The following is a 14863-nucleotide window of genomic DNA, read 5'->3' as shown; positions in this document are numbered from 1 at the left end:
ATATAAACTTTGACATTTTATTGTTTTCTTTTGACATAATAAATAATAATAAATGTCTGGTACCCTTTACATTGTAGTAAAATGTCCTGATGAACAGACCAAAACTAATGGCAAATTGCTTAAATAGCTTGAAACAAAATCTCTTTCTAGTAACTTACGTTGAATGTTTATTCCCTCCTCCTGCAATGTTACCATTTTGGGGGCACAAGGTTTTTGTCTGACAGTGATAATATTACCTTATGACATCTAAAGTCTGGTTAAATAACACGTTCTGTAGATTTTTAAGTGAAAACACATTAACACATCTTCTACAGAGAAGACAAATATGGCATTTTTCTGTAAATTTATTGGATAATTTCTATTTATTTGCAGCCATACTTTTGCACACAACAGTATACATAAGTGTTATTGTGTCCCAGCCTTTTGTTGATGATTTGTCTTCTCACCCTTGGTCATCGACTGATTAGAAGCATCTTGCTTTGTGTCGTGTCTGTGACCTCATTCCACAGGTCTCTATCAATGCAGTCAGGTTTTCTTTATGGTTTGCCAGTTTATTAGGTTAAGATATACTTTATTGATCCAGTCACTGGGAGCAGCACAGCCTCCCCTCAGCGCAGAGGGACTTAAGTATCTCGGCATACTGGAATAATAAGTAAGTTATAGGATTTGAACCAATGACCACTTTATTGGAAACACCTTCCAAGATGGTAGGTTTACAGTTACTGAGGCTCATCTTTTACAGCACAATTTAATTGCCCCCAAGCATCCCCCCCAACCCCCCTACGCCATTTATCAGTGGAAGAGGACCACCATGGGACCACTGCAGATATCATTTGGGTGGTGGGCCATTCCATATTCCACAGTGACAAGGAGCCCCGTATGGTAGCTGTTTCTGATAAAAAGGTCAATGAGAGTAGGGACAAGATAACATGTACCTAATAAACTGGCAACTCAGTGTATATGTACAGCTGTGTGCAAAAGTTTGTGCACCCCAGCTCTGTTGAAAACATGTGAATACGTCCGTCCTCCACACACATTTTAATGCGCAGTGTTTATTTGATGAAGTTAAAATAAAAAATCAAACATACCGTGATTCCTGTGCAAAAGTTATGGCATATTTTAGTTTTTTTTTGCCAAAATGTTAAAATTGTGCCCTAAATGTTGCAGAAAACTTTTACTTACAGCTGTATGTATGTCTCAGTAAAGCTTATGAGTTAATGAGCCTCTATGCATGTTGAGATCATAACCCATCTGTCCAAAGGTTTGCCATGGCTTCTCCTCCACCGGCATGATCTTTCTCATGATCATGGATCATTCCACCCCGTGCTCTTCTTCATCATCGGGGCAGGCCGCGAACTCCTTCTCTGGGAGCAGGCCATACTCGTTGAGGAAGTTCTCCACGTCTGTGGCGAAGAACTCCTCGTTGAAGTGCTTGGTGATGCAGACGAAGTTGCCCAACATCTCCCCACCCTTGTACGCCAGCAGAGTGGGCAAAACATCTTCAGAGAAGCGCTCCTCGGCCCCCGTGGCAGATGCCTGGATCCGACAGAACTTCACACAGGAGTACTCAGCAGCCAGGCAGGTCAGGCAGTTGTTGAGAGCCTCGCAACCTTTCACGTCATCTTCATAGATGTGGACGATGACCAACGTCAGGTGGTGCTCCTTCTCGATGGCCTCCAGAAAGGCCTCTCCGCTCTCCAGCTCGAAAACACTGTCAAACCTGGGCCCGAAACTCAAGCGCTCGTGCATCTCCTGCATGCACTGCTTGCGGTATTTCTTCAGACTTTGCTCGTCCTCCTCTTGGATCATCTCATACTCCTGGACGCTCATCTGTTTTGGGTCACAAATTAGACATCAATGTAATGTCAGAAAAAACAATGTAAAGCAGAAAAAACACACAGACTGGCACCTTTACTCTTTTTATCAGCTGTATTGACCTTATAGGAGCACTTTGTAGTTCTACAATTACAGACTGGAGTCCATCTGCATACTTTGTTAGCCCCTTTTTACTCTGTTCTTTAGTGGTCAGGGCCCCCTTGGACCCTCACAGAGCAGGTATTGTTTAGGTGGTGGATCATTCTCAGCACTGCAGTAACACTGATGTGGTGTTGGTGTGTTAGTGTGTGTTGTGCATCAGACACTCTCTTTCCACTCACTGTCCACTCTATTAGATGCACTGATATTGTTGGTCCACCTTGTAGATGTAAAGTTAGAGACGATAGCTCATCTGCTGCAAAGTTTGAATGTTATTAATCTCAGTTTTACTGAGCTCTGCTAAAGCCTGAGTAGACTGATAAATCAATGTGATGATCAGTTATTAATCTCAGTTTTACTGAGCTCTGCTAAAGCCTGAGTAGACTGATAAATCAATGTGATGATCAGTTATTAATCAGTTACTGAGCTCTGCTAAAGCCTGAGTAGACTGGTAAATCAATGTGATCAGTTATTAATCTCAGTTTTACTGAGCTCTGCTAAAGCCTGACTAGACTGATAAATCAATGTGATGATCAGTTATTAATCAGTTACTGAGCTCTGCTAAAGCCTGAGTAGACTGATAAATCAATGTGATGATCAGTTATTAATCTCAGTGTTACTGAGCTCTGCTAAAGCCTGAGTAGACTGATAAATCAATGTGATGATCAGTTATTAATCTCAGTGTTACTGAGCTCTGCTAAAGCCTGAGTAGACTGATAAATCAATGTGATAATCAGTTATTAATCTCAGTGTTACTGAACTTTGTTAACAAAGTTAACATACTTAGATATATATCATATCTAAGTATTATCTAAAATATCTTAGATATTTTTACAAGGTGTAAGGATTACAAGGTGGTTATATTGTTATCTTGAAATTGTGACTTAATTGTCTCGTGATCTTAAGATAACTTTTGTCATCTCAAGAGCACAAGATAATTAATCCAAAAGCTCAGTAAGAAAAATAGCCTGTTTAGGTGTAAGGGGTTTAGAGAGTTTGAAAAATGGTCATGTGAAAATGAATTCTGTCTGTTTTTGTTGAAAGTCGTCCCATGTGACCAAAATGCAAATTTAATCTGATAAATAGTAAACCTTTTTACTTTAACAGCACACAGATAATATTTTACCCAAAAACCTTCACAGACCTCTACTCCTGCCTGTGTAACATGAAGGCACCAGTTCTTCCGCTTGTGTTGTGGTGCAGTCCTACCTACCTTGCGGTTAACCCTCTCAGGGTCGTCCTCATTGCTGGGCCTTGGGTTGGACATCTGTCTGAGGAGCTCTCTCCTTTTCTGGGGCATGCTCTCATGGTCCTCACTTTCCAGCTTAAATTTCCTCCAGTCGTGGATCACTCCTTTAGGACCTGGAAGAGCCGCGGCGAGAGATTATCCACACCACCCTTCTAGTATCACCCTTCTGGTGATAACTTTGTTATCTCAAGATCACAAGATAATTAAGTCATCATCTGAAGAGAACAACTCTGTTATTGTGAAATCACAAGTTGGTTAAGTTGTGATCTCAAGATAACAACTAACAACTTTGCTATGTTGAGATCACAAGGTAGTTATTATCTTGAGATTGCAACTTGTCTTGTGACCTCAAGATACCAACGATAACAACTGAACTGTGTTGTGATCTCCAGATAACAAAGTTGTTATCTTAAAGAAAATTTAGCACGTAGCTAAATTATTAGATGGAACTATTAAAACAGATATTTTCTGATATTATGGGGCAGTTGTGGGCTGGAGGTTAGGGATCTGGCCTTGTGACCGGAAGGTTGCCGGTTAGATCCCCAGGGCCGACAGTCCATGACTGAGGTGTCCTTGAGCAAGACACCTAACCCCCAACTGTTCCCCCGGGCGCCGTGGATAGGGCTGCCCACCGCTCCGGGCAAGTGTGTTCACTGCCCCCTAGTGTGTGTGTTCACTAGTGTGTATGTGGTGTTTCACTTCACGGATGGGTTAAATGTGGAGGTGGAATTTCCCCGGTTGTGGGATCAGAAAAGTATCACTTAATAACTTAATAACTTATCTACACCCCCCAGCTAAAAAAGTAAAGAAATGCTTCACCCAGCATGCTAACACTCCTAATAGTGAATGAAAGCTAGTTGGTATCAGCACACCGTTGAAATAATGATCATTTTACAAGAGTAGAAAAATAAATCTTAGCTTATAATGAAAGTTAAGTTAAAGATATTTTTTTCCAAATAATTTTGGACCATTTCTATTGGTCCATTCACATTATCAGCCGCTTATCCTACTGGGTCGTGGGGAGCCGGAGCCTATCTCAGTGGCAATTGGGCAGAAGGCAGGCAACCCCCTGGCCAGGTCACCGGTTCATCACAGGGCAGACACACGGACATATACATTCACAGCTAGGGGCTGTTTAGCATCTCCTGTTCATCTGACTGCATGTCTTTGGACTGTGGAAGGAAACCCTCACAGACACAGGGAGAACCCTGGTCACCAAACCGACCCCAGATCCGTCTTGCTGTGAGGCGTGAGCCTTCACACTGTGCCGCCCTGGTCGATTCATCAGTCATATAATCTTTACAGGGACTTAACTGCTTCCATTTAGCAGCATGTCAGCATGTCCTTTATCAAATATAGAAAACATCCTCTCACCAGTGGCACTGTTCAAAAGTCAGAGACCGCTCGTCGTTTATGCAGTTCCAAGTCAAAATGACCACAAGGAAATGTTGTGTCTCCACTCTTTACTACAGAAGCCTGGAGAGGCCATGAGCTGTCGCTATAATTTTGTGGATTGTTATCTTGAGATCACAAGATACTTAAGTTGATATCTTGAGATCAGGACTTGATTATCTTGTAGTTGTAATCTTTTGTTATCTCAAGACCACAAGATAGTTAAGTCATCATCTCAAGATAATTTGTTATCTTGAAATCACAAATTAGTTGTGATCTCAAGATAAGGTAGTTGTACAGAGCCCTGCTGGTGACATCCTGTATGAATAAAAGTAATGTGTGGCCACGACTTAGTAAGCCGTGATCTAGTTCCCATGCCTTACTTAATCATGGCCATGACTCAATCATTAGGATCACATTCCCATGCGTTAATAAGGTGTGGCCATGCATTATTTTTATTTATACAGGATGTCACCAGCAGGGCTCCATAAGTTGTTATCTTGAGATTGAGACTTACCTTGCGGTCATACGATAACACCTGTTGTTATTGCAGTATCAGAAGATGATTAAGTCATGATCTCAAGTTAAGAACTCTGTTATCTTGAGATCACAAGATAGGTAAGTGATGATCTCAAGATAACCAAACTATCGTGTGATTTCAAGATGACAAAGTTGTTATCTTGAGATCAGCAGATAGTTAAGTTGTGATCTTAAAATAACAACTTTGTTATCTTGAGATCACAAGATAATTAAGTCATGAGTGCTGAGTGGTCTTCTCACAGTGGAAGGATGGACAGAAACACCTGTGGATGTTTTCAGATCTAAAGCAGCTTGATTTTCTCCTCTCTCTCAAAGAGGAAAGCTTTCAGTGCTGGTTCTCTGATGGGGGCAGCTTTGGTGTCCACCAGCTCTTCCAGGTGGCTGTTAGGAGCCACATTTTCTCTGTAGCTTTTTTAGTTACTTTAATTAACTCCAGTTTTGGAAACTGTCCTTCTTATTCCTTATCTAAGTTTAATCTCCTCAGAAACATCTAATTGAAAAATGAATAATTTAATGGTTATTTCGACTGGAAGATTAAAAAATAACGGGTGGTCTCTGACCTCTACAGGACTGTAGGGAGGATATCCATGCAAGTCTGGTTCAGTGAAGCAAAGCAGATGGAAAGCGATGCTGAGATTTATCACAAGAAGCATAGCTGAGTGGAAAAGGGGATTGGAGTTGTGCGTAATGAAAGATAAGGCTTATGCTTGTGTGATGTCCAGACTGCAGTCATCCATTAAATTCTGGACAGTAGCCAAGTACATCAAAGAGACGCCCAGTATTGCGTAAATGTAGTATGGTTGGTGCGTATAATACAGCAGAACTGCATGCTTTTCTTCTCTGTTGATGATGTCAGTGTAACAAGCTTGTGTTTACAGTAACCAGAAGATCATTGTATTTGTGCGTGTCTTATAATTCCAACATTAGCAAAAGCAGCTTGCTGAAGTAAAGGCTTTGTACCAAGAATAGATTTCTAGTGGATGGTGTCTGCTTGGTACCTGTATGTGTTGCTGGCAGTTCCTCTTCATCAACCGAGCCTGACATTCTTCTGGTAAACCTGCGCAGAGGAACAGAGTAGCACATACTAAGCATTTCTTTGCGCAATTGTTTCTACTGTGGCCATTGGTAGCAGTGCAGGAAGTCAATGCGGATGTTGTGTGCCCTGAAAAATTTGCCCATGTCATGCAATTTCCCCCTGGGTTCCCAAAACTAGGATTAGGACAAGTTTCACTGTTATTCTGAGAACGTTGCTTCATAGTAAACGGAACTGAGATTTATTTCTCAAGCAGGCATCTGAAGCTCCTTAGATAGGCTGCAGAATTCAAGTTCCCATAATCTTGGTTTTGCACTGATGCTAGGTTGGACAAGAAATTCTTTTCAACCTAATAAGAAGTTGCAGCTCATATTTTTGTCAAAATATGTACTACAGACTTTGCTAGATATGTTTACATAAGATTGAGTATCAATTTAAAACGGCTCTAGTTGTAACGAATCAAAACCTAACCATGTTGTAAATGACAATGGCATAAATATAATAATATAAATTTTAATATTAATATTAAAAATGTTCTCTAAATCAGTAAAAACTGAGGTGTGGATGAGATTGTAGCTTTTTCTAGTTTTGTAAATATGGCGCTCCATAATTCGGTTTTCACTGGTAAGAAATCAATTTGAACTTCCACGTTTCAACGTTGATTAGTATTCATTTTAACTGGGAAAACTGATTTAGCACTTGTTAAAATTTAATTCACTTGGGGAAAATGACTCCTCCCATAACGATGAATGTAAGCCACAAACAAAAGTTGCAGGCCCAGTCACATTAGCTTTTGTCACAAAGCTGAAAACTGGTTTAAACTGTTTTATCCTGTTCTAGTGCTTTTGGTCCTGCTTTAGTTGCTCACCCAGCATGGTCACATTGATTGACCAGCATAGCGGTATCCAAAAGCTATGCTAGTTTTTCTAGCAGGGCTGTATGTGTGTTTTCTAGCTTGCTAACTGCTAGGTTAGCTGCTCAGCTAAGCACTGCACGCCACTCACATTCTATGCAGCACTGCACTCTAAGTAGCAGATAATTTTCTAGCAAAAGTATTTTTACTTTTTTGTTTTACGATTTATGGTTGGTGAGTTAGCTAGCCTGCTACATGCCCCAAAATGCCAATGATTTTCTTTGCTAAGCTTCCAGTTCAGGACTAATAACTAAGTAAATGTAATTGGTTTCTGTACTTAAGTAGTTTTTTTGTGTATCTGTACTGAAGTTTTTCCATTTTGGTGACTTTTTACTTTCACTCCACTACATTTCAGAGTCTAATATCTGATTTTTTCCTCCACTACATTTTGAGAAATCTGTCGTTCCTTTTGGTTTCTGTGTGTATAAAAACGTAACACGTCAAAACAAAAGAAGCGCAAAGCCAGAGCACCAATCAGGCCCAGCGGTCACTTTGTTTAGAGCTGGTTTTGACCTGTTGGTCATACCGACCCAGTACAGCACACGGTTCAACGTCAGCGCAGCAGCGTAAAATTTTGGGAGAGTCTGTTCAACATAAATGATGAACTAACCTAACTTTGTGTAAATAGAGCACAATATAGAAATATGTCCACATATGCAGTCGAGACTGACGCGGCTTTTTTCTGAATTTCCACAAACACCATTTCATTTTATAGTAAATTAGTCTGGGCTGGTTTATGTTTATGAACAGAGGCCTACAGATCAATATAGTAAAGGAGCTCATTTGTAATCCAGAGTTTAAAGCCAGTTTTTATTCAACTTAAACTTGGAACTAAGTTGTAAATAAATCTTAAACTGAAACTTTGCTTGTGTGTAAAAAGTGATTTCAGAGCCACTCGGTTCTCCCTGATGGAAACTGTTTACCTTCAGTGTTTTGTGCTTATGATCATTTTAATAGACGTCAGCGTCACTAATTAATGACGTTCTATTAAAAGACTGGTTTACCAAGAGAGACACTGGAGGACTTTCACCTGAAATGAGTTCATGAAGCGAGTCTTGTTATAAAAATTATAACAGGACATCAGAGCCATAATTACTCTTTTAGTACTTTTACTTTTGATACTTAAGTACATTTGAAGGTAAATACTTTAGTACTTTTACTCAAGTGGAGGTCTAAAGGGAGGAACTTCTACTTTTACTGGAGTAATATTTTACCTTGGGTGTCTCTACTTTAACTCAAGTACATGATTTGTGTACTTCGTCCACCACTGGTCAGAAGCGCATTGTCAGAGCAGCGTGGCATCACTGAACGAAGGAAGAGGGTGTGTCTCAGCAGGTGTGGTGGATTGTGCAGCTGCACTTCTGGTGATGTAACTGTAGAACAGTGGATTATGAATGTACTGTGTGGCCTGTTGAAGCTGTCAGTGTCACCTCAGTTAATCTGGGTTGAAGAGGGATTATAAGATTAACCTCGTCAACAAGCGTTTCAATGGACACCTCCACTCTTAAACATGCTGGTCCTTTAGGAAAGAAAATTGGCTCTATATAGAACAGTGAAAATGTAAAAGAACCCTTTCCATGACTGAAGGGTTCTTTACATCATGAAAGCGTTCTTCAGATTGGTGGGGACATTGCTGTAGATGGTTCTAAACAGAACCACATAAAACCCATTCTCCATCAATATGAAGAACCATTTCACAATGCAAAGAACCCTTTAATCATTTAAAGGGTTCTCTGAGTGTTCATGGTTCTATATAGAACTAGTTCCTTTACTAATGAACCTGTGAAGAACCATAATTTTTAGGAGTGTATATGGTTCTATAAAGAACCCTTTTGTAAATGGTTCTATATAGCACCAGAAGGGTTCTTCTGTTGTTACAAGTTTGATGTTGTAACAATAGAAAAATCTTTTTTTGATGCTACATAGAACCCTTTTCAAAAAGATCCTGCATGGAAGCAAATATGGCACATTCTCCATCGATCTGAAGAACCGTTTCAGCATACAAAGAACACTTCAATCATGCATAAGTTCTTTTATGTCTTCCCTGTTCTATATAGAACCATTTCCTTTACTAAAGAACCCAGGAAGAACCATTATTTTTTGGAGTGTACATGGTTCTATATAGAACCTTTTTTTAAATGGTTCTATATAGCACCCAAAAGGTTCTTCTGTGGCTGCAATCTTGACATCCTAACAATAGAAGAACCCTTTTTAGTGCTAAATAGAACTACATAAAACACATCTTCGTCAATCTGAAGAACTATTTCACGATGCAACAAACCCTTTAATCAATTAAATGGTTCTTTGTGTGTTCATAGTTCTAAATAGAACCATTTCTTTTAATAAAGAACCTTCAAAGGCCCATCAATTTTCAGAGTGTACATGGTTCTATATAGAACCTTTTTAAAAATGGACATCAGGCAGTGAATTTATCACCATGTCAGGTAAACTTTCAGTGAGGGAGCTTTTAGAGGTGGACATCTGGTTCCTGTCACCACCACTGTGAGCAAGTAACCCTAACCCTAACTCTGTAAGTTTCTCTAGAACAGAGCGTTTCACACCAAATCACTCTGAACACCTCTGTTTACATCTCAAGCATTTAATTATGTGGAAATGTTAAGAAACCAGTGCAGTTCCCCTGTATTAAACATTATGTTTCTACACTGTAAAAAATGGCTCACCAGTTCAACTGAAAATTACTTAATGTTGTGATTTTATACAACCTAAGGAAATAGTTTTAACAAATGGTTCTTAAAACAGGTGGTTCTTTAGGAAAGAAAATTGGTTCTATATAGAACAGTGAACACTCAAAGAACCATTTATATGATTAAATCACCATTTACTCATATAAAGGGTTCTTTGAGTATTCATGGTTCTACAGAACCATTTCCTTTACTAAAGAACCTGTGAAGAACCATTGTTTTTAAGAGTGTACATGGTTCTATATAGAACCTTTTTAAAAATGGTTCTATATAGCACCAAAAAGGTTCTTCTATGGCTACAATCTTGACATCGTAACAGTAGAAGAACCTTTTTAGTCCTAAATAGAACCACATAAAACACATCTTTATCAATCTGAAGAATTCCTTTCATGATTCACAGAGCCTTTCATCATGGAAAGGGTTCTTTGAGTGTTCATGGTTCTATATAGAACCATGTTTTTACTAAAGAAGAACTTTTTTTAACTTGAAGAACCATCTTATGATGTATGTGTAATAATAATAATAATAATAATAATAATAATAATAATAATCTCTATTTACAGAGCGCCTTTAATGCCTGTGCCAGCTCAGATTTCTTTACAGACGGGTGATAAAGCTGAACGGTAACAGAAGAAATGATGAGTGCTGGTTTAAAATCCTATAAGACAATAACAAATCAAGCGCTCTTGAGTGTAAACAGCTATTAAAGTGAAGCTATTAAAGTATTAAATTCCAGTTTCACAGGAACCCACATCGGAAATGACCCAGTATGGTTATATAGAAGCTCAAGCATGCAGTAACATCACTGTGGAGTAAAGGAGAAGTTCTCGTACAAGCTGTCGCACGTAAGAGGGCTGACGACTGAATGGCGTGATAAACTGCTATTGTTTTTAAACCCATCATCAGCCATAGTAGCGTATTGACGTCAACGTTTTTTGCAAAAGCTCCTATAAACCATTTAGTTTCACCACACTTAACCAGACTTGGACATTAAAGATGCCTCATATACCAAACTGTCAGTTTAACAGTTCTAGATTACAGTTAAGGGGAATTCCATTCATTTTTCCAAAGTTCTGCCTAATTCAGTCGTTGAAGTATAAACAGAGTCATTAACAATGTTTCGATCTGAAATGGTTCACTGCAGAGAAACGTACAAACTCAGATTTCTTTACAGTGGTGCTGATAGGAGCCAGCAGTCACAGCAAATATATCAGCCATGAATGGATTTATAAAAAAACATTAAGGCCAAAATCATAAAACAGCGTCTCAGACATCAGGCAGTGAATTCATCACCATGTCAGGTAAACTTTCAGTGAGGGAGCTTTTAGAGGTGGACATCTGGTTCCTGTCACCACCACTGTGAGCAAGTCTGACTTTGTAAGTTTCTGTAGAACAGAACGTTTCACACCAAATCACTCTGAACGCCTCTGTTTACATCTCAAGCATTTAATTATGTGGAAATGTTAAGAAACCAGTGCAGTTCCCCTGTATTAAACATTATGTTTCTACACTGTAAAAAATGGCTCACCAGTTCAACTGAAAATTACTTAATGTTGTGATTTTATACAACCTAAGGAAATAGTTTTGAACAGTGAACACTCAAAGAACCATTTATATGATTAAATCACCGTTTACTCATATAAAGGGTTCTTTGAGTGTTCATGGTTCTACAGAACCATTTCCTTTACTAAAGAACCTGTGAAGAACCATTGTTTTTAAGAGTGTACCTGGTTCTATCTAGAACTTTTTAAAAATAGTTCTATATAGCGCCAACAAGGTTCTTACAAGTTTGACATTGTAACAATAGAAAACCCTTTTTTTTGGTGCTACACAGAACCCTTTTCAAAAAGATTCTATGTAGAAGCAAATATGGCACAATCTGAAGAACCCTTTCACCATACAAAGAACACTTGAATCATACATAGGGTTCTTTTATGTCTTCACTGTTCTATATAGAAACAATTCCTTTACTAAGGAACCCAGGAAAACCAGCCTTTTATAGGACTTTATATGGTTCTATATAGCACCAAAAAGGTTCTTGTGTTGTTACAATCTTGACATCCTAACAATAGAAGAACCCTTTTCAGTGCTATATAGAACCACATAAAACACATCTTCATCAATCTGAAGAGCCATTTCACAATGCAAAGAACCATTTAATCATAGAAATGGATCTTTGAGTGTTCATGGTTCTATATAGAGCCATTTAATTTATTTACAAAAGAACCCATAAAGAACCATCATTTTTCAGGGAGTGTATGGTTCTATATAGAACCTTTTTTTAAAATAGTTCTGTACAGCACCAAAAAGTTTCTTCTATTGTTACAAGCTTCACATCCTAACAATAGAAGAACCCTTTTTAATGCTACATAGAACCACATAAAACACATCTCATGAGATCAACTTAAAAACATTACTTCATGTTGTAATTTTACACAACCTAAATAAATAGTTTTAATGAAAGGTTCTTTAGATCAAAGTCATTTTTTTAAATAATTCAGTCGTTTCCACATTGATCATTTTTAAGGTTGAACTAACAAGTCATTTTATACAGTGTACGTATATGTTAAGCACATGTTTTATTGATTTTCTAAGTGAAAATAAAGCGTTCTCTACGGAGAACACTCTAAAATATGGCATTTTCTGCTAAATTTAAAGCATGGTTTCTATTTGTTTGCTGAGTTTAACATTTAACATTGAATAAAACAACATATAAAATGTGCTATAACATTTGCACAGGCAACATTGTAGTTTAGTTTTTCCAACATGTTAAATTCAGAAGCTAAACAGTAATTGTGCATAAAAATCAACATACACTGTAAAAACGGTTCATTGGTTCAGCTTAAAAAGTTTACTTCATGTGTTAACAAGTAAATGAAGTAGTTTTATTCATCCTGAACAAATCCTTTGAATGCACGATTCTTTTGATCAACGTCGTTTTTTGAGTTTAATAAAACTGGTTCAAAGGCTTGTTACTACATGAAGTCATTTTTTTAGGTTGAGCCAATGAGCCACTTTTTACAATGCAAGCAATTCTGGAGCATTTCTGTCTCTCCATTTATCATGAAATTTTCAAATAAGTTCGAATTACGCAGAAAATTAAAAATCGCAGAACTTGTTTCTTAACATCTTATTCTCTAGGGTATATTTTGGTTTGTCCATCTGAATTTACATGACCAAATTCTAAGGCAAATTATTCAGTAACTGCATGAAATAAATGTAAATTTTTATTTATTTAATTAATTATTTTTTGTAAAAGCTCCTCAAATGAACAGAATGTGTTTCATGATCTACACACATCATTATATGCTATAATTTACTGCTGAAAGCCAAAAACCTCAGACGCTCTTTGTGTTATTTTATAAAAGTAATGTTTACAGAGCAGATCACTGAAGAGACGTCTGTTTATAGTTTATAGCCCAGATTTGGGGAAAAACCTGTCGACTTTCAGTAGAAAAACAAACTGAGTTCAGCTTCTTTTATTATAAGGGTTTAAAATTACTTCACCATCTATTTGACTGGAAAGAAGAGTTACAGCCTCATACGACGCACAGCTTCTGAATGCAGCTTATGAAATATGAAAGTTATGAAGAATATGACTGTGATTTGGAACCACCAGGGGTCCCAAGACATTTAAGTGGTTAAAAAGTGTAATCTGCAGGTTTTCATTCTTACCTGGTTGTTTAGTGTGTCGTGAATGGGTGTTTTCCTAGTTTATGAGTGGACGGCGTTCGGACTGCAGTGTGTTTGTCCGACGTGACGAACTGGTGGTGACGGCATGGGTGGGAGTGACCTAAGGGGCTTTGTTTGAGTATTAGACTATTAGACATGAGCATCATGATGACATCTCAGACATAATTCAGAAGCATGTAATAGGATTACAGCAGGAGAGTTGAATCACCTTCAGAAGACATCGCTCCCTAGTGAGACAGTGATACTGTATAAAGTACTGTATAAATTACTGTAATCAATGTGAGGAAAAGCTGCCTGAAAATGAGATACATGGGTTTGGAATGTAATATGTAAACATGTCAATGGAGTCCATGTACTGTTGGGTGCAAATGTTTGGGCACCCCTGACTCTTTTCTCAAGATTTACTGTAACTCAAATTTAAATGCACAGTTACTTTATACTCGATTACAAAAACTGTGGCACATGCAAAAGTTTGGACACCCTACTAAAGTAGTACTTAGTAATACCCCCCCACACACACACACCCCCAACCCCCTCACGGCAGATATCACAGCCTTGAAATTCTTTTTGTAGCCAGCATGGAACTGGGGCAGGATCCCTCTTGTCACTGTGGTGGGACCCTCAAGTGTACATCTCAGTACCTTTAGTCAGGGAACATAACTGAACCATAATCCACGGAAATGATGTGTTCTAAGCTGTACTGACTCCACACACCCCGCCTCGCCTCCAGGCTTTTATTCTACTGCTCTGTTTTAAACATTCGGTTATGAAAAGGTACAAATACCAACTTTTCACCTGGAAAAACTTATTTAAGGTTCACAGTCAGACCTTAAAACCACTGCTGGAGCTTTGAAGGTACATTTACATAGTTTGTACCTCAAAAAATCTGTATTTCTAATAGTGTAGTAATTTTCACCCACTGTGATACCCTTGGACCATCTTGCGTGCACCATTTAAGATCTACCCACAGATTTCTGTTAGGGCCTTTCCAAAGGCTTCAGCTTGTGTTTCTCAAAGTAGTTCATGGTGGATTTTTATGTATGTTTTGGATCATTGTCCTGTTGTAGAACCCGGTCTCTTTTTACATCTACTTCCAGAATTTGTTGATATTTAGTGGAATGCATTTTTCCATCTACCTATGCAATGTTTCCTGTGCCACTCACTGCCACGCCACCCCAAAAACATAGCAAACCCACCCTCATGCTTTACAGCTGGCAAGGCGTTCTGGTCATCAAATGCTGCTCAATTTTCTTGCAGACATACCTGTGGTCATTGTGGTCAAAGAGTTCCACTTTGACTTCAACATTATACAGCACCTGTTGCCAAAGAAGTTTAGGTTTGCCATCCTGACCAGTGTACAAGCAGTT

At 38.4% G+C, this 14863-nt stretch overlaps 1 protein-coding gene across 1 annotated transcript; it reads right to left on the bottom strand.

The window, feature by feature from the left end:
* Window positions 1-766: 766 nt before the first annotated feature.
* Window positions 767-13575, bottom strand: pdca (phosducin a). Its single transcript, XM_017704116.2, has 4 exons — window positions 13479-13575; window positions 6154-6212; window positions 3188-3336; window positions 767-1830 (listed from the first exon to the last, which is right to left on the bottom strand). The coding sequence occupies exons 2-4, from the start codon at window positions 6197-6199 to the stop codon at window positions 1312-1314; spliced, it is 714 nt and encodes a 237-aa protein (XP_017559605.1). The 5' UTR covers window positions 6200-6212; window positions 13479-13575; the 3' UTR covers window positions 767-1311.
* Window positions 13576-14863: the final 1288 nt, after the last annotated feature.

The sequence above is a fragment of the Pygocentrus nattereri genome, chromosome 17 (genome assembly GCF_015220715.1).
Source record: "Pygocentrus nattereri isolate fPygNat1 chromosome 17, fPygNat1.pri, whole genome shotgun sequence".
Lineage (NCBI taxonomy): Eukaryota > Metazoa > Chordata > Actinopteri > Characiformes > Serrasalmidae > Pygocentrus > Pygocentrus nattereri.
The sequence above is the reverse complement of the archived record's forward strand: the minus strand, read 5'-3'. Positions and strand labels throughout refer to the sequence as shown.

What these genes read in the sequence shown, in the direction of transcription:
- pdca (XM_017704116.2), bottom strand. Translation starts at nt 6,199, where the DNA reads ATGTCAGGCTCGGTTGATGAAGAGGAACTGCCAGCAACACATACAG. An exon ending in ACTGCCAGCAACACATACAG is followed by an intron (nt 3,337 to 6,153) that starts GTACCAAGCAGA and finishes CGGCTCTTCCAG; the next exon opens with GTCCTAAAGGAGTGATCCAC. An exon ending in CTGAGAGGGTTAACCGCAAG is followed by an intron (nt 1,831 to 3,187) that starts GTAGGTAGGACT and finishes GACCCAAAACAG; the next exon opens with ATGAGCGTCCAGGAGTATGA.